Source organism: Alosa sapidissima, chromosome 12, assembly GCF_018492685.1.
Source record: "Alosa sapidissima isolate fAloSap1 chromosome 12, fAloSap1.pri, whole genome shotgun sequence".
Classification (NCBI taxonomy): domain Eukaryota; kingdom Metazoa; phylum Chordata; class Actinopteri; order Clupeiformes; family Clupeidae; genus Alosa; species Alosa sapidissima.
Genome location: NC_055968.1, coordinates 19167861 through 19190513, shown reverse-complemented (window position 1 = coordinate 19190513; position 22653 = coordinate 19167861). Strand labels below are relative to the sequence as shown.

The following is a 22653-nucleotide window of genomic DNA, read 5'->3' as shown; positions in this document are numbered from 1 at the left end:
GTGAGTGGTGAACCAAAACTGTCTCTGTCTCAATATTCTTTTTGGAATTGCTGTAAACATCAAACTGTGATGGCCAGTTAATGGTAAGGTTCCTTAGAAATAATGGATGTAATTCTCAAATGCTTTGTGAATGTAGATAATCCAAATGTGATGAAGAAATGTGTTGTCATCTGATTATACAGGTTTCAATTGCAGATTAACTTTGAGATTAAACTTGGTTACTAAACTTCCTTAACAGAGGTGAATAAAACCTGACCTATTAATCTTAACATATTCTGTTATCTGCATTTCCTATTGTATTGAGGCATGTTTGGGCTGAATTTCAGCTTGTTTAAGATGAATATCGTCAGTTTGGTTTGATTTGTTTTTTCGATGCTACGACTGAAGACAAAACTATCGGACATGAGTCACAATCATGTCTGTGACATTTTTGGGGCAGCAGATGGCAGTGTGTGTTCATTTCCTAAAATTGTAAGGGCAGTTTGATTTAGCTATATTACTACGGCAAGCCTTTTCACTTTTAAGACCAACATGCAATATTGTTAGAGATTACTGTGAGCATTTTTTAAATCTATGCACACATTTGGTCTAAATGTAACCTGCTAGTTCGAAGAAGTAGCCTTTAGGCATATATTTATTTTTTTTATTATGGAACTTTCCACTAGTCTATCATAAAGTAGGCCTAGTTTAGGCCTACTTGACTTAGTCTTTACAATAAAGCAATAGTCGTTATAGACTTTTCTTCCAACGTATTTGGATTTTATTCAGCCAATCGATTGAGACGGAAAAAGGCTACTGACAATGTTCTGCATTGATTGGTAGTAGGTAAAACATGAAAGCAAGTATGAAATGGCTTTCCATAATCACCCTTAGTAGGAGCAGCTTGACTCCAGTCGGTGGCAGCTTTGCTCTGTTATGGACGGACAACTCACCGGATAGGGCTAATACCTTCTTGGGTGGAAATCCCGACAGTGAAAATTAACCAGCGACTTGGGAGTTGAACTTTGTATCCACCTGAAATCATCTGCGAGAAGATAATGTTGCTGTACTTGGAAAGTTAATGTTTAAATTCTGGGACTGAAAAGACTTCCAAGGTAATAACAGTGTTAACGTTAACTGTGTTTTCTCTTCGCAGTTGTTCTGCTGGCTGCAGGAGGGCGACAGCTAGCTTACAATTTGACCGACTGTTGCTTGTTAATAGCTAAATATGTTTTCACACACTCTTGTTACCTTGATGTTTTAAAACTTGAAGTATTCCCGACAATAAGAACCATGTCTTTACAATGTTGTTCGAAAATTCCCCCTTTTAATTAGAGGGACGTTTGCTAGCATAACCAGCTAGCCTGAAAAGATACTGTTGCAGCTGGTTGGCTAGCTGGTGGTCAGATATTCACCAACATTATCCGAGCCAGCTAGCTAACAGGATACATGCAGGCATTTATTTGTTGAATAACGTTAGTTTGTGTGTCGTCTTCAGAAACGGCTTCGTTTGTAATCATAGCGGTTCAAACATCGTTGAATTGTGTAATTAACGTCAGTGAAAACTGTTGATCCTAGGGATCTGAGCAGTCGAGTCCAGCTTTTTGCCAAACGTTTAGCTGCTAACATTTCTACCGTCAATGTTTTTTCTAACCAACTAAAGCTATTAGGTCTTGGCGATGTTACTGTCAGTTTAAATTAATCCCAAATATATCCAACTGATGAGTTGTGAGAAAGTAGGTTATCACTTTGATGGACAACTTTTTATCCTCCTACTTCAGTAACGTTATCCATTATTCTGCATGGAACCCAAACAGAATTTGCATGTGTGCAGACCATAGACATAAGTCAATGTCAAAACATGACAATATCAACGTATCAGTTGTGGTGGTTTTGATAGGTGTCAAACGCTCCTCCTTTCTTCTAGAGATGCTTTTAAACATGTCATGTCTTTTTGTTTACTTTGATAGCAGGCTGCATTGCATCAAGCTAGCCAGTTAGGCATCAAGCCAGTAACGTTACACAGCTATCTGTCGTAGCCGGGTGGTCTCTGTCGACGTAGGCCAGGTTTAAACATTTTGGTTAGTTACAGTGGGATTCTCGCTCAAGTACGTTTAAATTGATGAAATGACAAAATGCTGCAGGAGTAGGCGTTTTTATGAGTTGATTATAGGATAAATCAGACGACAGTACTGTAATACAAGTAGACCTATAACTCAAGATGCCAAAAACTGCCTAAAACCATATCATAACCAATACTGTAAATATTAGTTTGCATTAGAGCGGTACATTTTCTCTGAAGATTTTAGAGGAATATCTGTGTGATAGTTGCTGCAAATCAGTATTATGCCAAAAGGATTTATTAAGAATATGTATGCATGTTCTCCAGAAGAATCCAATCTAGAGGCTGAATCCCTTGTCTTCTGTATGAGATGAGTTGTTGACTCCAAGTCTAAGTTAAGATGCTGTAACACAGAGACAAATCAAGAGATGGGCTACACTCAATGAAACTGTTGGGTTTTAACTCAAGAGAGTACCCTATCTTGATTGGTGCATGAACTTCCAGGAAAACACTATTGCAGTCAAGCTGGGCATTTTCATCCTGTGATGTGTTTGAAGCTGAGATGCAGGGAATCATTACACACTCCTTCTTCACCTGACCCTGTCTGAGAGCCAGTGGTAGCGTCAGGCACGTGCTGCGGCGGGTCCCTCTTCTCGGCTTTGCGATGATTACATCGGATCCACTTTGATCTGTGCTGATCCACTTTAGCCCTCAGCCTGCTTTCAGTCAGCGTCAGGAGGCACTTTACTCAGGTGGCGTTGATGTGTGTGTGTGTGTGTGTGTGTGTGTGTGTGTGTCTGTTTGACTGCACTTGCTGTGGTTTGACGAGGAGCGGAGGGGATCTCATCGGCACAAGCTGTTGCACTGCAGCCCTGTCAGGTGGTGAAGTACTGCCAAAATAGACTGCTTAATGCTCGATAACGGTAGCAAATGCAAACACAACAACTGCTCACCTCTGCCATTCTCTCAATCTGTGATTGTGTGTCTCTTACACACACACAGTCACATGCACACTGAGTGCTCAGTTCAAAGCCAGGTGTTCCCAGTCACATTTTCTTCTTTGTACATTGAGGTTATTTATGAATCTGAGTTGCAAGCTACCCTTTAATGAAATCACATGCTGCTCCGTCACCCTTGCAGATGTAACGGATGCCAGCTAGCTTAGCTGTGCTTGTGGAACGTTGGTAAACCTCACTCCCCGACGCCTCAAGAGTGCTGCTGGCATGCGAGCCAGTAGCCTGGGCTATTGGCTCAATTGTTAGCGCGCTCGCCTCCCGATCCGAGGTACTGCTGTTCGCGGGTTCGAGTCCGGGCGTGTGCAGGCCTTAATCGCGCAGGTTCAACACAACGCAGGTTACACAGAGGCTCTCACCCCACTCCTCCCAATTCCTGGGTTTCCCCTCAACTAACTGGCTGAGAATGGGGAGCTGAGGACAAATGTCATCAATAAAATTACAGCACAGAGACATGCAGATAGGTAGACGAGGACTGCTAAAGAAGAAGAAAGAAGTCAGACAGTGGCAAGTGAAGGAAGAGAAATTAAAGGCACAAGGAGACAAAAAAAACAAGACAGTCAGTACAAGACTGTTAGATTGAAGACAAATAAGAGATGGGTGGGAAATGCTCAGGCAAGAGCAAGACACTGACAGGGATATGTAGATAGAGATCCAGCTTGTCTGAACTTGTCCGAAGCTGTAGACACCTCAGAGTGTGTTACAAAAAGACAATCCACCACTACTTCTGCCCCAGAGATTGCACTCACCCCTCCTTTTAATTCTGTGTCTGGGTAGAATACCTAGCTGTGGCTATAGCCATGTTTACAGGGACAGCTTTTTTGTCGTTCTGATTAAACTATTCCAATTGAAAAAATTCTGCCGTCTGTTTACATGGGGTGTGTTTTATTCTGATCAGGTGCTCTCAAGTGCTTTAGAATCTGATCGGAAAAGCCGTTGTTGCCTACTTTTCATTGAGAAGATGCAGCGGTCAATCCGAATGACCGTACATGTTGTTCAATCGGAACAGGAACGGACTACACTGCCTCTTTCATTCCGATAGAGGTGTTTATGACCATTTTTATTCCGATTGAGACGTTATTCCGTTTCTAATCGGAATAGAAGTGTCCATGTAAATGTGCCTTATGATCATGATCCAGGAGTTATAAGTCAATATATTGCCATACTGTGAGAAGGGCAATATATTTGTATCTATTTTTTGGAAAACTCACTGTAAACCCGCTAAGTAACTACCATATAATATCAAATTTGAATGAAAAGAGTTTACTTTTTAATGCAATCAGAGCAGTGATCTTGCACTTATCTCAGTCCCTGTAACACCCTGTGGGGTGGTGATAGTGTAGTGGTTAAGGAGCTGGGCAAGTGTGCAGTAGCCTGAAAGTTGTCTGTTCAATTCCCGGCTTCCACCGTTGTGCCCTTGAGCAAGGCACTTAACCCCAAGTTGCTCCGGGGACAATGTGATCTCTTGTAATATAGCTGACATATGTAAGTCACTTTGGTCAAGAAGTGTCTGCTAAATGTAATGTAAAATGTAATGTAATAACCCAACAGAGCACTATTATGTGCAGGACTAACAAAGGAAATGAACCACTGTCTACCACAAATAATTGAGAGACTATTAATTCAAACTTTATACAGGGTTTTAAATGATCAATACAGTATCACAAAATCTCAGTAGGCCTACTCAAGTGTATAAATATGTTCTTACACCCCATAATACTTTATTGCAGTCATAGCCTGTTGCTTTAACCACAACAATGAAACCGTGTGGTTTTACAGCCTTTGAGTCTGTGCAGCTCCATCTCTAGCTCGCTGGTCTCTCTGCTCCCTCCCTAATAGTCAGTGGGATGGGAAGCCTTCTGGGAGCACTGCTGATAAACTCTCTGCTGTCCAGATCTGTGTTTGTGAACTGGGAGCCCTTTCTTCTCCACCGACACACACACACACACACACACACACACACACACATTCACTCCGCTAGGCCAGTGTGAATGAGTGTTGCAAGTGAATGGCTCATTGAAATTCCCAGTTTTTCCTCTACATTCCACCGTACATTTGAAAAGGGCACACCAAAGTGAAAGAGAGGGAGAGAGAAAGAGCTGATGGCAAATATATGTCTGACAAGATGAATGGGAGACTGTTGAATCTCTATTACACTTGAGGATGCTGTGTAGGTGTATGTGAGAGCGAGAGAGCAGTGGCAAAAATGCTGTCTTACAAATCATACCCTGGTATTATATTTCCCTGAGAAATACACCTGACCTTTCGGAGAGAATATATCTGTCTGGGAAACAAATTGTTAGTTGATACTGCCCTCCTTGAGATTAGTGTTAATCTTTCCCTCTTCATTCTCTAAGTCTCATTTGTGCAAACACACACACACACTCACACACAGATGCAGAGCAGTGGTGGAGGAAATGCCATGGCTGGTTTTGCTCTCCTGAACCGTGTTTGGTGGGTGGTACACCCACATTGTTTCACAGGGGACATTGACTCCTCTGTTCAACTCCACAGTCATTCTCCTCTTCATTTGTTATGCTGTTTCGACTTCTTTGCTGTTCACTCCTTCATCCTAACTGTCCCCTCCACTTTATTATCTTCAGAAACAAACATCTCTTCCATAACCAACAGGAATGCTTCAGGCACAGAGAAGTCGGGGGGGGGGGGGGGGGGGGGGGTAATTTTCTAAAAATAAGTGCCTTCAGCAAGCATATTTTAAATACAGTGCCCAGACCCTGAGACTAATTTCTTAAAAAATAGAATGTCTGTCTCTTTTAAGTTTCCTCTCTTGTGGCCTGACTCAGGCCTTCGAAGAGCTGGGAAGTGAATTTATAGTTCTTACATAACTAGTGCCTGGACCATCTGGGCCCAGCATGACTAAAGCGTGTATGTGCAAATGTTTGGAGAGAATGTGGAATGTGCCCAGCACTCGTTCATTTTTGTTGTTGTTGCTTTTCATTTCTCATCCTCTCTGTCCCGTCTCTGGTGGGCACTTGTACAGCTCCGTATTTGTGTGGTTTCAGTGACTGGATGGGTTGCTGTGGCACTTCATCTAAAATAGGGATGCACAATATATCTATCTATATATAAATTATTGGTTGATAAGTAAAAAAATAAAATATTATTATTGTGTAACGGAATTTCAGCCGGTAATTTGCGCCGATATTTTTTTAAGTCCTACTTTCCCAACTTGAGGCCCGTCTGACTACACTGAGCTACTTGAGCTGGGTTGGCTACTTCTTCCTCAAAATAATGTCAGCGGTGTGGATGTGTTTGACATTTCTAGCAAAATCTTTGGATCTGCGTTGGATACGTGTAGCCCAAAATCCTTTTGTGAATGGTCTTGAATCTATGGAGTCTGGCCTACCTAGAGCAAATTCCTTTCTTGTGCTGGTGTGTCTGCACATATACTGTGCTAGTTGGTGAAAATAATAACAAACTCATTGGAGGGACGCCTCGTTAGATAAATCTGTATTTTAGTATTATATATGCACCTTAATGAAGCCACACATACTGCTATTTTGATGGCTAGTTTTGCTGCTGAACCGTTGAGGAGGACTATTATTCTGTACGTCAGGTATGTAAAACGACTGCAATTAAATGCCGCTTTTTAAATGCTGTCCCCTTCACTTTTCACATTTTTTGTTCGGTTAATATTATCGGTTATTGTATTGGTATCAGCCACAACAAACCGATAAATATCAGTTATTGTTAACGGACCAAAAATTCCATATCGGTGCATTCTCTAGTCTAGAGTTTGGGAATCAGGCCCGTAGGCTGGGAGATTTCACTCACCATTGTCGAACCCTCTCACATCCTGGCCAGCCTGATTCCCTGACTTTATAGCTTCACTTCAACTACAGCCATAGGTACCTCCACTAGTACTTTGCGTGATTTTGGAGGGCATAGAAGACAGTGCCTTGGTGTTGGATCTTCAGATGTTATTTCTTTTCTTGTAATATAAGACAGACGTAGCAAATATCATTGAATCATTTAAAACGAGTGTCAAATGCCTTCGTCTGTTTTAAAAATGCATTACTCTTATTGTGTTGAGGCTTAAATCAGTATTATGATATCATGCATCTATCAGTAGGTTTATTTATGTTACGGAATTATAGGCAGAATTATCCAAAAGAGCTCATGTCTTCATTGCCAACCTTGCAAAAGTTTGGCTGGTTCATGAGTCTGATAAAGCTTTTAAGGAGTTTAGTAGTATCTTCATTCTGGTGTGTTTTCAGGCCTCTCGTATTTCATTTATTTCGTTTCACATTTATTTCGTATTTCATTTCTCACACACCCTGTGGACTGTCACTTCCCTTTCCTGACTCATTTTCTGAGACTGAGGGTTTCAGTTCTTAAAGGGATTAAACAAAGTTTACAGTACAGTACCTCTCCTGCTGGCTAGAGTTGACTGACTGCTGTGACACACACACACACACACACACACACACACACACACAGATTCATGACCCCTGTGTTCATATATATATCTAGAATATCTGATGGTTATTCACACATGATCTTTGTGTCCACATTATTGGTTAGGGGTATCAGGTTTTCATGTGGGTATTACAGTCAGGTTGACTTTTTGTGGGATTTGACACCACTGTACATGTACCCAGAGTTTCATTTTGTAATGTTATGATATCTTTGTCTACATTGATCATGTTTTATAAATGTTTTATGGCTTGCACGCTGCAGACCTGATTCAGATGGTTTGTATGGTTTGCACTTTGAAGGCCTGCTCTCAGGTGTTTGTGTCCACAGCCAGCCTGGTCAGTAAATATTCTGCCATTCTGAATCAAGTTCACCATAACTGCTGTCAGTGGTTGTACATCTTGGTATCTGTCCTAACTTTGTGTAACGGAGTATAGGGGCCCTAAACTTTTTGGAAATTCTTCATTGCCTTGCTATGCATATTTGCCCAGTCAATACCAGATATTGTTGTCTTTTATTACTTTTATCACAGTCACTCTGGGTTTTAGATTTCTAACCAGGCCTGTCTAGACAGACTTTTTTTTCTGAGGTGGCCTTTCTCAATTTCCCCTTCATCTCATTTTCTCTGTTACTCATCCCTCCATTTCTCACCCATTCGTGAACTATTCTGCCTCTTCCTCATTCCTCTAAAGCACTCAGTGAAAAGTTTGGCCTGTGTTTTCCTGGGTTTTTCCTAGCAGGGACTAGCTTACACACAGGGTTTTGAGAGGAGGTCAGAGACTGGGGTCAGGGCTGCTTGCGCTTAAACACTGGTAGTCTGTTTCCTGTTTTTCTGCTCCCTGCAGGATACTTTGGGTGTGTGTGTGTGGGTGTATTTTGTAGAAGTAGTCTTGTTGAGCCCCACAGCTAAACTCACTCACTTGTGTCAGCAGAAATGATATCAGGTCAACATTAAGCCCGCTGATAAAAAAGAGGAAAAAAAGTGAAGAAATGTAAACCCTTTCTCTGATATCCTGTTCCTGCACCCCAGGAACCAAAGATGTGATGTTGTAGGGCTAGCGTCTCCACACCCCCAACACTGCCAGATCACAGGAATAGCCAGACCATTGGAAGACCTCATGGAGTTGGGGCCCAAAGAGAAGGCGGAGACATCGAGAGATGAATAGAAGAGTCGACAGTGCCAGAAAAGAAAGGATAATTTGTGGAACCAAAAAGGAAGTCAGGTAGCTTAGACAGACAGAAAAGCAGATGACCGAGAAATGGAGTGAGAGTGGAGTTGTACATAGAACCCTCTCAGAACCAGACAGTTTTATACAAGCTTAAGAAGAGGAGTCTGTAAAGGTCCTGACAGAATGAGCTACTGCCGGCAGCATTGAAGAGCAAGTACACCACGTCTGCTGGTCACATGGCGTTCTCAAGCACCAGTGTTTAGGGCTCTCCATTCCCTTGATGTTTACTTTTGCAAATCAGGCTAAGTGCCTGCTTGAAGGGTGCTGTGACGCAAGGACCAGTTGGGGATTGTACCATTGTGATGTTATAATAGGGGATTCTCTTACTGCTGAGCATCTGACAATTCTCATGGGTCGTCTTTAGAGCTAAACTTTTTGTTGTTGTTCTCTTCGCCAGTCCTGGAGCCCTTGTAAGACAGGTGCAAGATTATCTGTCTCCCAGGACACGTAACTGTCCCCACTGTTTTTATTTTCTAATTAATCGTTCCCAGATGGAGAAGAGGAGAAATCAAACACCATTGTTACAGAGAAAAAAGAGAGACTGAGGAAGAACTCTCCATCATCACTACATTCTATGAAAATGAGTCTGACCTGTGTAGTGTTATTTCTGTCACCAGTGGTACCATTTTCTCAGTCCTTTCTCTCTCTCTCTCTCTCTCTCTCTCTCTCTCTCTCTCTCTCTCTCTCTCTCTCTCTCTCTCTTTCTCTCTTTCTCTTCATCGGTCTATTTCTCTTTCTACACACTCTACATAGTTTTCAGTGCTCTTCTCTTTCGATCTTTCGCTCTCTGTCTGTATCTGTCTCTCTCCCTCTGTTTCCACAATGCAACCCTCTCACTATGCAGCCGATCTCTTCTGCATGAATAATTTAGAGGGACGGTGCAGAGAAATGATGCCGCTACATTTTCCTGAACAAGCCTGCCACCAGGCACGCTGCAAACAGAGACTCCCCTGAGGCCGGCGGAGGGCATTTAATCCTCACAGGTGTTTGCTAGTAAGTGACCTCGTCTTTGAGTCTGCCAGCGCGCGTAGGTAAGGCTGCCACTTGTGCCATAATGAGGTGACCGAGTTGGGGAAAGAAACACCTCCTTAATGGGTGTGTGAGGGGTGTGTGGGTTACACGATCATGAGATGTATGGATGTGTTTGTAAGCAGCAGAATTCCTGTGTTACTTTTGAAGCACAAGGAAGACAGGTTTGGTGTCTTTATGCAGCAAGGTTTGACAGAAGTCTGTGGCTCTGTTGACCATCAGTGTGTGTTCTTTACAGTAGGTGTGTCTGTGTGTGTGGTTTGTGCAGGCCGGTTTCTCTCCCTACAGAAAACAGCTGGCTATATTTACACTGGAGGGGGCCCAGGACCAGCTGGTCCTGCAAAAGGGGTGTGTGTGTGTGTGTGTGTGTGTGTGTGTATATGTTGGGGGTAGGGAGGTGCTGCCTGACCATGGAGGGAGTTACAAGTAAGAGTCAAGTCAATATTTCCAGTCCCGGAGAAGGGAAAGAATGACATTAATGAAAAGCTAACTTTACTGAAGTAGCAGGCATCCAGAGACTGGGACCAAAAAGCTCTCCGCTGCTGTTATCACCCTCCGTAAATCATTTCTGTATCACAAAGGAGGACCTTCACATGGACCGATAATCGAGTGCCTGACTGAAAGTGGTTTCTCAGTCAGCCTGTGTTTTTTTCTTCTGCCCAGTGTTTTGGTCTGCTGTGAGTGGGTGGCTGTGGAAAACACTTGAGAGAACAATGGCCTGGCACTGCCTGAGCTTTTTTCACAGTGAAAATTGATCTGTTGTCGGTCCAGCTCAAACCCCAGCTTAAGAAGCAGTCTAATGTAGAAAGCCCCACGTTATGATGTGCGAAGGTGCCGTCAGGGCCTCCATGGCTGTCTGGCAGCTGCCTGTTTCAAATCAGTCATGCTTGTGCACTTTGTCCTTCATATCTTGGGTTTCCCTGCCAGGCCCCACCTCTTCCTTTTTTGCTTCCTTTTTCTTTCTATCAGCCTCCCTCCTTTCTTCCCTCCCTCTCTCAGCTATCTGTATCTCTTCATTTTACATTCAGTGTCAAAACAATGTGTAGTTGAGCAAGAGACAGAAAGGTTAGGTGGATTTCATGGTGTGAAAACAAAACCACACACAAGTCACTGTACAGCATTTGGGAACAATCACAGGCAGCGAGTGGTAGCCTTGTTTCTCAGCTGGTCAGCGTGGGAAACTACCCTTGGTGTTTGTGGGCTGGGTTTTTGTTTTGTGTTGCGTCTTTGGTCAGGTTCTGGAGAAGTGCTGGTGCTACTACGCAGGCGGCAAGTGCTCTCCAGGAACTGAGGAGTTCCCCCCCGAGGTCGGGCTTTCAGAGCCGCCGCAGCAGCAGCAGTAGTAGCGGTGCTGGTAACGGCGGTATCATCTGCCACGAAAGAAGCAGGATTTCTTCTTTTTTTTTTTTTTCCAAGAAGCAGTTCTGGTCAGGTGGATTCCAGATTGGTGGCTCAGCACCCAGAGACTGAGTGGAGAAAACCCTGAAAGTGAGTGAGTGAGCAAGAGAGAGAGATCCACTGAGGAAAATAGAAGAACCAATAGAAAAGGACATAGTTGGTGTATATAGAGTGCAAAAGACAAAAGAAGCTGAGCACTCCATCCTGTCTGTGTGCCGGCATGTGGTTTGGTGTCACTGCTGCTGCAGGTGCACTTTGACCCTCGGAGTGTCATTGTGACTCATGACTCGGCAGAGTGCCTGAAAGGAGTCAGCTTTGCAGAAACACATCCTGAGCTCAGTGGCAGGAAAACTCTTCTGCGGACATGTGAAAAGTTGCTGTAAAGCCGGCAACCAGTTGAGCTAACTAAAACACTCCCATCTTTAACGTCTCCAGCAAGATTGCTCCTCATTCGCTGTTTGCCCGTTTGCCCCTGTGCTTATGGAAGTGGAATGTGATTTATGAGGATTGTGCAGAAAGGGAAAACACATTTCTTGGGTAAGTGCGCCTAAGTTTAGCAGAAATGTGTTATGTGGTTCAGATTTTAGCATTTTAAGTTAATTGAGGCACTTTTGTGAATTACTGTGTTTATGGTGGGCTGAAAAGTTCCAGCCACGTTGTTATTTTAGAACGTGCTGTGTTGTACAGAGGTTCTTACCGGTGCCTGGGTTTTCCTGACCTGTTATCAGAGGGGTCTGTATTATTCATTTTGGCTTTGGAAAGTACTGACTCACTCAACTCCGATTAGGTATCAAACAGCACCTTTATCATCTCTGCTGTCTGGTTGTGCTGTGTTTGAAGGCCTCCTTCTGCACTGGAGTGTGGTCTTTATCAGCCAGTGTTAATGTTACAGGAGGTCCTTGAGACTGCTGAATCACCAGAGCTTTTCAAAGTGGCGGCCTTTCATTGCTGTGTCCAGTTCTTTGATCACTGATTGAGGATGGCTCACTTCTTCTCCCCAACCCACGTTTCTAGTCTGTGCTCTGCTCGGTTTTTGTTCTTGAGAAAGGGATAAGAGACCCACACTTGGCCATTTTGTGTGGGGATGCACAAAGCATTACATGCTTGCTTATTCCCTACATAAACTAATGGGCGGTATTTAAAAGTATAGTAACGGATCCTCTTATCCAGTGTGTTTGTTTGTAATATAAATCAGTGGACATATTTAGCTTCAGAGATGTACGAGTACAGCTCAGCACTGTACAGCAGAACAGCTGGTCTAGTTTTGTCAGATTTGCCTTGAGGCTATTTGAACTCCAGACCTAGACATTGAAAGCTTTGTTTTCAGCTGGCTAAGCCCAACAGGTGGACTGGGAGGAGAGGCACATGTGTAGCACAGAAGAACAAGAGCTAATCTGTGAAACAGCCTCCATCTTTGTGTCTGCAACTCTGTCTTTCCACACAGCTGCTCTTTCTACGTCATCGTGAGACTAGTGTTAATGCACATAATTTTATTTCTCAAATCCCTAATCATTGACTAACTAAACTAAAATAAATCAAGTAATTGAGTTGAGTTGTCTATTCTACCTAGAGATGTGGGTTTGAGTGTATATTTGTGAACTTGCGATACCAAGTCCCGATACAAATACTTAATAAGGCAGTATTTCTAAAGTAGGTACTTCCAACAGAGCAGACAGTCTTAAAGCAGATGACAAAGCTACCTATTAGTAAATGTTAGTCTGGAATGTTCTGCAGTTTTTAGTCATGCAGCTGTTGAGTGCATTTACTTTCAGCAGATGTTGCGGAAGTATGTCGCTTTTTATGTTGGTCTTTTGGGACCCTCTTGCATCACTGCCTAATCTGCTGGCCTAGTGCACATCACACACGGTCACTCATAACCAGAGATAAACTACTCGTTTGTGTCAAAGTTTGTGCAGGATCCTGTCCTGTCAGCTGTTCCTTTATACAACGGACTGTTCTAAAATGCTTTAGCAGAACAGCATTTAATTACCTCTTACCAACACATTGGTCTGAGCAGTTGGAATGTTTTTGTGACTAAATGAAATAAATAAATAAAATATGAAATTAGTAAATGAAATAAACAGATAGCTGTGTTTTATATTTATATATATATATATATTTAATATCTTATTTATTTATTCCATATTTCATTTATTTATTTCATTTATTTATTTCATTTTGTCACAAAAAACATACAGTTGTGACATTAGTGGTGAATTGTTATGGGAGTCCAGTGGTATCGTGCCACAGGAAAGCCCAGACTAATAACAGTGGTGTTCCAGTAATAACAACAACACTGGAGGGAAGGGGAGCCCACGCTGCCCCACTCTCAAGGTTATGCAAATCAGTCTGCACAATCAGTCTGTGAAACCTAACGCCATCTGTCTCCTCTTCCCTCCTGCACATTCATCCCTTGGCTCTCGGATGTGATGCGGGTAAACAGCTTGTGAAACTCTAAGTGTAAGCACAGGGATGTAGAAGCTGTGGGTTGAGTAGTGAGTGGTAGCTGTGTGTTGTAGCAACTGTGTTGGTGTTGATGTTTGAACCTTTGCCCCTCGTGCTGGTCTGAAGTGTGACTGTCACAGGATCAACGTGAGGGGGAATTGACAGGTGTGGTTGACAGGTGTATGTAAGGATTTTCTTGTGTGTGGTTGAGAATTGTAAGGGATTGCACTGATATTGTATATCGTATAAGTATTGAAGTAGGATTTGCCTTTCTGAGCCTTTGATTAGAAACCATAACCCATAATTAGCCCTATTTAGAATGAGCTCAAGATTTAATTTTATTAGAAAAAAAATATTTTCACTGATACCCGGCCCTGTAGAAAGAACCCTAGAAATGACTGTGTGTCCCACGGTTTCTCTGTGTATGTTGTGTCAGACACCTCCCACTGATTCCTGTTCCCACCTGTAGTGAAAGTCTACCTCCTCCAAAACATTCACAGTTATGTAACTCTTTCCCTCCAGTGCTTTCTAGTGTTCACCTCTCCCCCCATTTTATTATTCTTTTTTTCCTCAACACAACAGGTGGCGACAGACAAGGTTGCAGGAAAGCTGAGTTCTACTCTCTCATGGGTGCGGAACTCAGTGTCTCACACGGTCAGTCAGATGGCTAGCCAGGTGGCCACGCCCTCATCTCTGCCCGCCCCTTCAACCACCTCTGCCCCGCCCCTCGGATCTTCTTCCTCATCTACACCGTTGTCGTCGCCGGCGTTGACGCCTGCCACGCCAGCCCTTAGTCCCGACGAGGTGGAGCTGCTAGCCAAACTCGAGGAGCAGAACAGGTGAGGGACACAAAGTATAAGTAAAGTGTGTATATATATATACTCTTTTGATCCCGTGAGGGGAAATTTGGTCTCTGCATTTATCCCAATCCGTGAATTAGTGAAACACACACAGCACACAGTGTACACACAGTGAGGTGAAGCACACACTAATACCGATGCAGTGAGCTGCCTGCTACAGCGGCGCTCGGGGAGCAGTGAGGGGTTAGGTGCCTTGCTCAAGGGCACTTCAGCCGATCCTACTGTTCGGGGTTCGAACCGGCAACCCGAAGTCCGAAAGTCCGAAGTGCTAACCAGTAGGCCACGGCTGCCCCACATCAGAACACATGCACACCCACATGCACAGCCAGAGAGAGATAAGGGCACTGGCAAATGTAAGTATGTCCCAAAACTCATAAACTGTCATATGCATGTAGAGACATGAACACGCTATCATATAGGCAATTAAATTGACATGCTGAACCCACTCACCCACACACACACACACGCACACGCACACACACACACTTAGAGAAAGGAGCAGCACACCAACTCCTGATGAGGCTCACCGTGTCTGGGGTCTTGTCTAGCAATGGCCTTAATTACAGGCCTGTCCTCACCTGAGGCTCCTCACCTGGGGTTTCCAGCCTGTAATTGGCAGCCAGTGGAAGGAGGCGGGAGCTGACACATGCTCACATGGCAGCTCCCGAGGAACCGATTTGCCAAGCTGCTCCCGCCGCCGCCACTGCTGCTGCTGCCTTTCAGTCGCTTCCCTGTGGGTGTCATTAGAGGCAGACGGCATCAATCGCTGTCCTCCTACGCCAGCCGTGTTATGCTGTTCTAGCAGAATACGAATGTGAGAATAAACTCGTCATCAATTATTTTTCAAACAAATGTCCTGAACCAGCATTGGAGTTGTTGGCCAGAAGGGAACTTTCTGGAATGGACGTGATTCATGGCCATTGTCATCAACATTGTGAAACATTTCTTTCCCTGGAAGCTGGTGGGGTGTGGTTGCAGTAAAGCCATCTTAGACCATTAACTACATGAGATTAAATCGCCTTATAACCATACTCCTGAAGTGAGTCACCTTACTCTGGTTAGGTGGGACTTGATTATCATGGTCATATTGTGATTTGCACACTGGATAGGTCATCATGAAAGGCCGCAGAAGATCTTCTTATTACTGTCACAGGATTACTGTTCTGCAGTGGTCTGTGAATTGCAGAGCATTGCCATATGTGTCTGTTAGCGTGTAGCTATCGCAGTAGATTATGCACGGCCGCTCACCGCTTGTGTTAACACAACGCTGTGAAAAGCCACAGCACAATGATAAGATGGCAGACAGTACAGACCCCGAAGGTGCTGCTATGTGGCATTATCACTGGCTCTGACAACACAGTGGCTATTTGAGGGCCTGGACTGAGAGATGGAGAGAGAGCGAGAGAGAGGGAGTCCTTACACATACACACACACACACACACACACACACACATAGGCTTTGTCACTATGCACCCTCCTGTGCTCTCACTCTCCCTATTCAGTGCCATTCCCTATTTAATCTGCAGTTGCACCACGTGTTGACATGGAAACGGTGTAGGATCTGCACCAGGAGGTGTGTGAAAGCTTTGTAATATTTGAGTGTGTGTGTGTGTGTGTGAGAGAGTGTGTGTTACATGGTATCCATAAGGATGGGAAGCATGGAGGTGTGAGCAGGGTGTAGAGGGCAGTTGAGCCATATTTGGATGTGTTGCTAGAGTCTCACACTCACCCATGACAGACTGTGGGACTTCTTCTGGAGCCAACACACCAGGGGGGCAATTACCCTCTCTCTCAAACATACACTCCTTCAGTGTCCTCCACCCCCTTCTCTCTGTGTCTCTCTCTCTCTCTCTCTCTCTCTCTCTCTCTCTCTCTCTCTCTCTCTCTCTCAAATACACCCACATACACAAAAACACACACACACATACCCACGCAGACACAAACTCTGTCGATGTTCCTGGCTCTTCCTCGCCATCTCTGCATTCTGCTGTGAACTAAAGGGACCTGCCTGCAGTTGTTAATGGCATCCTGGGGGAATGTGGAGGCTTTGTCTTTCAGATGAGCGGCAGTGAATGGGATTGATGGTGGAAGGAGGGGGAAAGGAACTGGAGGGAGAGGAGAGGGGGCAGCAGAGCTGTGGAATTTAGGCAGTTCAGTGCAGTTCACAGGCCTTTTTTTATAGGTGTGTGTGTGTGTGTGTGTGTGTGTGTGTGTGTGTGATGTTGAATCGCCCCAAGAAGAACAAAAGAAGGAACAGTTTTTATTCAATGTGTGAAGGAATGATGTCATCACAGTGGTCCACTTCCAGAGCTGGCCTAACATCATGGCTCCCCCTCTCTGGTTTGTAAGTGTTTGTGTAAATTATCATCAGTAGGGAGAGAGAAGGATGAAATGAACCAGTTTAAAAGAAACCGCTGACCTTCTTCTGTTCAGATATCAGTATGAGCAAGAGCATAAATTCCCCTTCTCCACCACAATCGTGAGCAAAAGAGTGACTGCTGGCTTGCTTTACAGGTAGATTTTGGAGATTAGCATACTGTGTGTTTTGGCTGCCTGTGTGTGTGTGTGTGTGTGTATGTGTGTGTGTCTGTATTTAGTGTGTGTGCTCAGCATTTTCACTAGATGAGGGGCATTCCATTGACAGACCAAAAATGCATACATAGAACACAGTAACACATTTAATTCTCATTCTCTCTGTCTGTCTGTCTCTCTCTCTCTCTCTCCCTACCTCTTCCTTTTCCTCAGTCCCTTTCAGACCCACCCTGACCTCCACAGCACTCAGACATGTTAAGGGGGCCTGCAGACACACTGCTCACTTTAACCTTTAACCCCAGCCTCCGCCCACATGCCAGGAGCACAGCTGGGCCCTTTTCACCCTGGCACATGTTGCCGTAGCCCCGTCCCCCCATTACCCCATGTGTGAGAGACAATACCCCTTCATCTGTCTCCCTCATAAACCCCACCTGTCAGTCAAACAGAAAGAGAGCCTTCCCATTCCTGTCGAGAGCCCTTTCACAACAAACCAAAACCACTCCGATTCTGTCTGTTTGCTTTTGAGAAGTTGTGACCGTTTGATTGAGTCTGTCCACAGTGCCAGGTGGAAGGGATTTTGCCTGGTTCTAGTTTCTCTATTGGTCAGCCACACTTGAAAGTTGCTGCCTGAGTTGAAAATGCTTGAGAGTGAGCACATAGGCCTAGTAGTTGTAAGACAGATGGCACAGTAAGCATTCCAATGAATTCCCCAAGGACATCCTGTTCATTAACGCCTTTACTTGGCTTAGAAGGAATGAGGTTATAAGGAACCAGTCATCTAACATACTTCATTTTGGGTCTATGTGGCCAAAATATTTCCTGCCAAAATTCCCCACCACTATCAGTACTTGGTCAGCCTTTCCATCCATTTGGCACCTTTGTATAGTGACGTAATCCCTTTCCTTTGGTTCCGTCTAGTTCTGCTGGACCTAAAAAGGAGACCAGCTCCTCCATCGAGGAGGCCTGCACAGATCAGTGGATTGGCCCCCTTTCATTCTCACTTCCTCCCTTTCTCTCTCTCACTCTGTCACTCACTCTCACTGATTACTCACTGTCGTTGGCCGTTCTCCCTGCACCACACCACCACCACAGATCCCCTGAATTAGTCACCGCCGTTGCTGCTAAGCGACCAGGAACAATGAGGCACGGAATCGAAAACTCATGGCCCCTCTCTCTCTCTCTCTCTCTCTCTCTCTCTCGCGCTCTCTCTCTCTCTCTCTCTCTCTCTCTCTCTCGCTGGGCTGCTAACAGATGAGAACACAACCAGCACTCAGGAAGTCTGCTTTTCCAACAATGTAGCATTACCCCACCATCATATAGCATAGAGCACACAAAAAGCAGGAGTCTCCTTGATCAACGTAAGTCTGCTTCCATCAGTGGCATTTTTACGTCAGCTGATGTGATGTGAAAAAGGAAGCGACAATTGGGTACCTGAAAGAAAGTCTGTTTGTCCAATTGATTGAGCTCTCTTTCATCCCGTCAGGAAGCAGTGGTGCTGTTTGCATTGTATGTATTGCGTTGCATGTATTTGCATTGCTCTGATTGGGCAGATACATTCATTCTTGTCACTTAAATGCAGCTTCTGTAAAGAGTTTTCTTGGCTCTGTTTAGTAGTTCATTATGAAAAATTCCTTCATCTACATTTGTTTACATTCCCTTAATGCTGCCAACTAAAGCATCACACAATGAGTTAACATTGCGGACCTGAGGCTGTTGTTGCCAGACTCTCTCTCTCACACACACACACTCCCCCCCCCCCCCCCCCCCCCCCCCTCTCTCTCTCTGTAGTTCACTGGCAGCCTTCTCATCAGGAAAAAGAAGAACTTTGATTTTGCCACTCCTGTGAATCCTGCCCTCTGTTTCTCGTTTTCTCGTTTTTTTTCCCCCCTCCTGCCGTTCGCCCACGCAAATTTCTCCAAGTTGCGCTGACTCGAGCGGGGATGAAAGTAGGGCAGAGCTAAGAGAGCAGCAGCGCTGCTGGTGTCTCCTCTGTTCGTTGCAGCCCAGCGACACTGATACCAGACGGCAGGTAGGCGAGCGAAACTGCACAGCGAAACTGTGTCATGAGTCCATGAGTTTTACCATGGTACTCACAGATAACAACATTAAGACTGCACAATAATAGGGATTCCAGTGGGTGTTGACCGCTTACTTCAGTCCTCTGTTTTGATTTGTTTTCTGTAGTGAAACACGCATGAGCACACTCAGATTCAGGGTATAGCTCAATATGTGTATTGGTTGTTGGCCTTTGCACTTAGCCGATAAGGGCTTGTGTGCGTGTGCGTGTGCGTGTGCGTGTGCGTGTGCGTGTGCGTGTGTGTGTGTGTGTGTTTGTGTTTGTGTGCGTGTGCGCGTGTGTGTGTGTGTGAGAGAGAGTGAGAGAGAGGAAAGGGTGTATATCTGGCAGAAAGCCAGGGTGCCGCTCTCCTCACAGTTGGGGCTGGCTGGTAGGCAGGCAGACAGTTAGCCTGTGCTGTTATCTGGATGCTCCACTCACTGGTACATGAGCAGACATGAGCAGCACTCTACCATGAGCTTCTCTTGGTAAGCCCCTTAACACACGCACCAACACACACATACACACTCACATGCACAAACACACACTCATGTGACTCCTCAGCAAGGCCTACACACACACACACACACACACACACACACAAAAGTAGAAATGTTTTTTTTGCAGATATGGTTAGAACTTGATGTAAAATGTAGGCCTGTTGTTTGCTGTAGGAAGTAGAAACTTCTGAGTGAGATGAATGTTTTTTTCTTTGGCTATTTACGGTTAAATATCCATTTGCCATGCTGTGACCGTGTAGGATTCTTGTATTTGCCACGTGTGACACGTTGCTTTTTGTTTAACCACTGGTAAATGATTTACTGAAGAGAGGACAGCTGAGAGTAAAAGCAGGTTGTGTGAGTGTGAGTGTGCAGTTGTATCCTCTTGAGGTGTCTGAAATGTTCTGATGTACATTCCCTTCCTGCATCACTAAGTAGATAGGAGTTATGTAGTGTGAATGTAACTCTGCACTACACTACACTCTGTCACTTGATGAAGGTTTATGAAGTGTAGAATGAACTCCACTTCTCTGCCTTTCTATTGATTGAAACTGTTCAGAGTTCCCATGGGGAATACTCACCATTGCTCTTATGAAGTGCAAAGGTCAGCATTAGTAGAGTCCAGCCAAATGCCACCACATGGTTTTTATCTTTTTACACCTTTCATTTGCCCTGATTTGATGGAAGATTGCCACTCTTATTCTCACCTCAATGCTTAGCTTAACAAAGTTGATATGTAGCCAGTTGGCCTGAGAGTTCCTCCTTTTTTCAAAAGGATGTAATAAGGAACTCAAAGATTTATTCAATTTTACTGGAAAGCTTGAAGGGATATGATTTTGAGTAGCTGGCATGAGTGTATATTTCTGTATGTTGTCAAGCATATCTTTGCAGTGCACGTAAACGGTCAGTTCCTAAGGGAACCTGTATTGTCCATCTCTGTTGCATGTGAGGCAGTGGTAGCAGCAGCACATGAGCTCCTGAGCTCCATGTGTGTTTACCATCTGCTCTCTCTGAGTCAAGGTGAATGTGTCACTGGAGCAAGGCAAACATGAGCTTGAGCCCAGAGATGCAGGTCAGGCAGGAAATCTATAATGCCTCCAAGCCTTGGCTGATTCTTACTTACAGCGAGTTTTTAAACATCTGATGGCAGAAGACAAGAACCACTGATATTACAGACTGTTTATCATTTGTTATCGGGTCCCATGGGCTAGTGATTTGTGTTACGGGTATGAATTTAGTGAATGTTATTTGGCTGTAAAGCTATTTTTTGTATTGAAAAAGTAAAATAATTTTCGTCCTCCAGCATTTCTGTTTCGAAGCTGTCATTCCTCTTCTGAGCTGTCCCATAATCGCTCGCCTCTACTTGTCCTTCCACCCTCCCCCCTTCATTTTGTCTCCTTGTTCCCACATACAATACTCTCTCTGCCTTAACCCCCCCCCCCCCCCCCCCCCCCAAACTCCTCCACTTCCTACACCATCCTGACCCAAATTCAGACGTAACCCCACCCCATCAGGGAGCACCCTCGATGATGTCACCCCACACACACCCACAGTTAGCACACACTCCCCCCCCCCCCCAGTTCCCTCTGAGAGGCCACGGCTGCTTTTTCCGAGATCGTGTTTCCAAGTCCCTTTGTGTGCCGGTCGCCTGATCCCTGAGACACTTGTCCGAGCAATGAGGCCCAGTCACAGCACTGACCCGAGTTCAGTTTAGACTGAACTGCCTCTCAGTAAAGAACTCTCAAGAACCTGTCTGTGAACATCTGATTAGTACTTTCAAGTAGAGAAGACTCATTCCCCTTTTGGCTAGAGGACTAGACTTTTCACCACAGAATAGCTTCAGAAGTGTACATGCATGTGTATTTAATTATTATGGTGTGTTCACATTAAGCACAACAGACATCATTTGGTTTGTGAACCTCCAGAGCCCTTAATGAACTGAGGCTGGCAGAAGTCCCATCATCTGCACTGCATGCATGTTGCTATTCCTAGAGAGCCAGGAGCCCTGATAGAGACAGTGTGTTTCTTTTTTAAGGGTTTACAAATTCAGAAATCGGTCTTCTTGAAATTGTGCAGTCAGACAGGCTCAGTCAAGTGCAGAGCAGGAATGTGGAAGATGTCAAAAACTAGCCTATTTAAAGCCCAGGCCTGGAAAAGTCGTACTCTTGTGTGGGTAGAGAGTGTCCCTGGAGAGAGCGGCATTTTCCAGGCATTTCCCTTGACTCATTGCCAAAGGAGTGGAGATCCACTCAACGCTTGGATATTTTTTTTTTTCAATTGTAGTTCCCTGATGGTGGAACGGCTTACCAATTGCTCCAAGAGCAGGTGTGTCCCTCTCTTTCTTCAAGAAACTCTTGAAGACCCAACTCTTCCTCTTCCTAACACTCCTAACAACTCAACACACCTAACATGTACTTACCATGCACTTACCTTCTTCTCTCCTTTTGTTATCTCCTCATTTCTCTACCATTATTTCCTTTAATAACACTTAACTAGCTTTTTTCCACATTCAGCAATCAGCTCCTCCTAGCTGCCCATTCCATGAGTACACTACACTGTAAAAAAGAAACCCAGTCTCTGTAAGTAGCCCAGGGTCTGTAAATTGGAAACAGTGGAGGCAGCCTGTCCCCAAAACAAAAACAAAACCCTGTGTGGAGTTTCTCTGGGAATGCTGAAGGTAGGGGTGAGGCCTCTCTGGTGTGTTTTGTTTGGTCCTTGGTTAAATTATAATTGATGCTGTTTTGGACAAAAGCATCTGCTAATAATTTTAAAAATGATCATAAACAAATGCGCAATTGCTGACGGCACCATTAATTGTTGCCTAAGTTCTCTCTCCTCTGCAAAGTAGATTGATGTTATTCCTCATTGTTGTAAGTCGGTTTGGATAAAAGCGTCTGTTAAATGAATAACTGTAGATGATTCAATTGGATATTAAACATGTGTTGTAGGCCAAGGTTTCTCCTAAATAATGACTGACTAGCTACAGCTAGCTACATCCCAGGCTATTTAAAGTAACCTCAAACATCACCATTGACCTTTTTCTCATAGGCTACTATTGAATTTAATAATGGTACTTTTTTATTTGAGTGTGGAAATGCACTCAAGCTGACTTC

The 22653-nt window shown here is 44.3% G+C and overlaps 1 protein-coding gene across 7 annotated transcripts in view; it reads left to right on the top strand.

Annotated features, from left to right (window-relative positions):
* evi5b (ecotropic viral integration site 5b) overlaps positions 1-22653 on the top strand; it is a 59213-nt gene continuing 36560 nt past the window's right edge. For 4 of the 7 annotated variants that reach the window (XM_042057958.1, XM_042057955.1, XM_042057954.1 and 1 more), the window contains exons 1-2: positions 1-83; positions 14175-14431. In XM_042057958.1, coding sequence (XP_041913892.1) covers positions 81-83; positions 14175-14431 — 260 coding nt within the window. In that variant the 5' untranslated portion in view covers positions 1-80. Of the gene's footprint in view, positions 84-868; positions 1095-10797; positions 11685-14174; positions 14432-19420; positions 19529-22653 lie in introns of those variants that run through there. The other 3 variants (XM_042057956.1, XM_042057957.1, XM_042057960.1) reach the window with 3 other exon arrangements.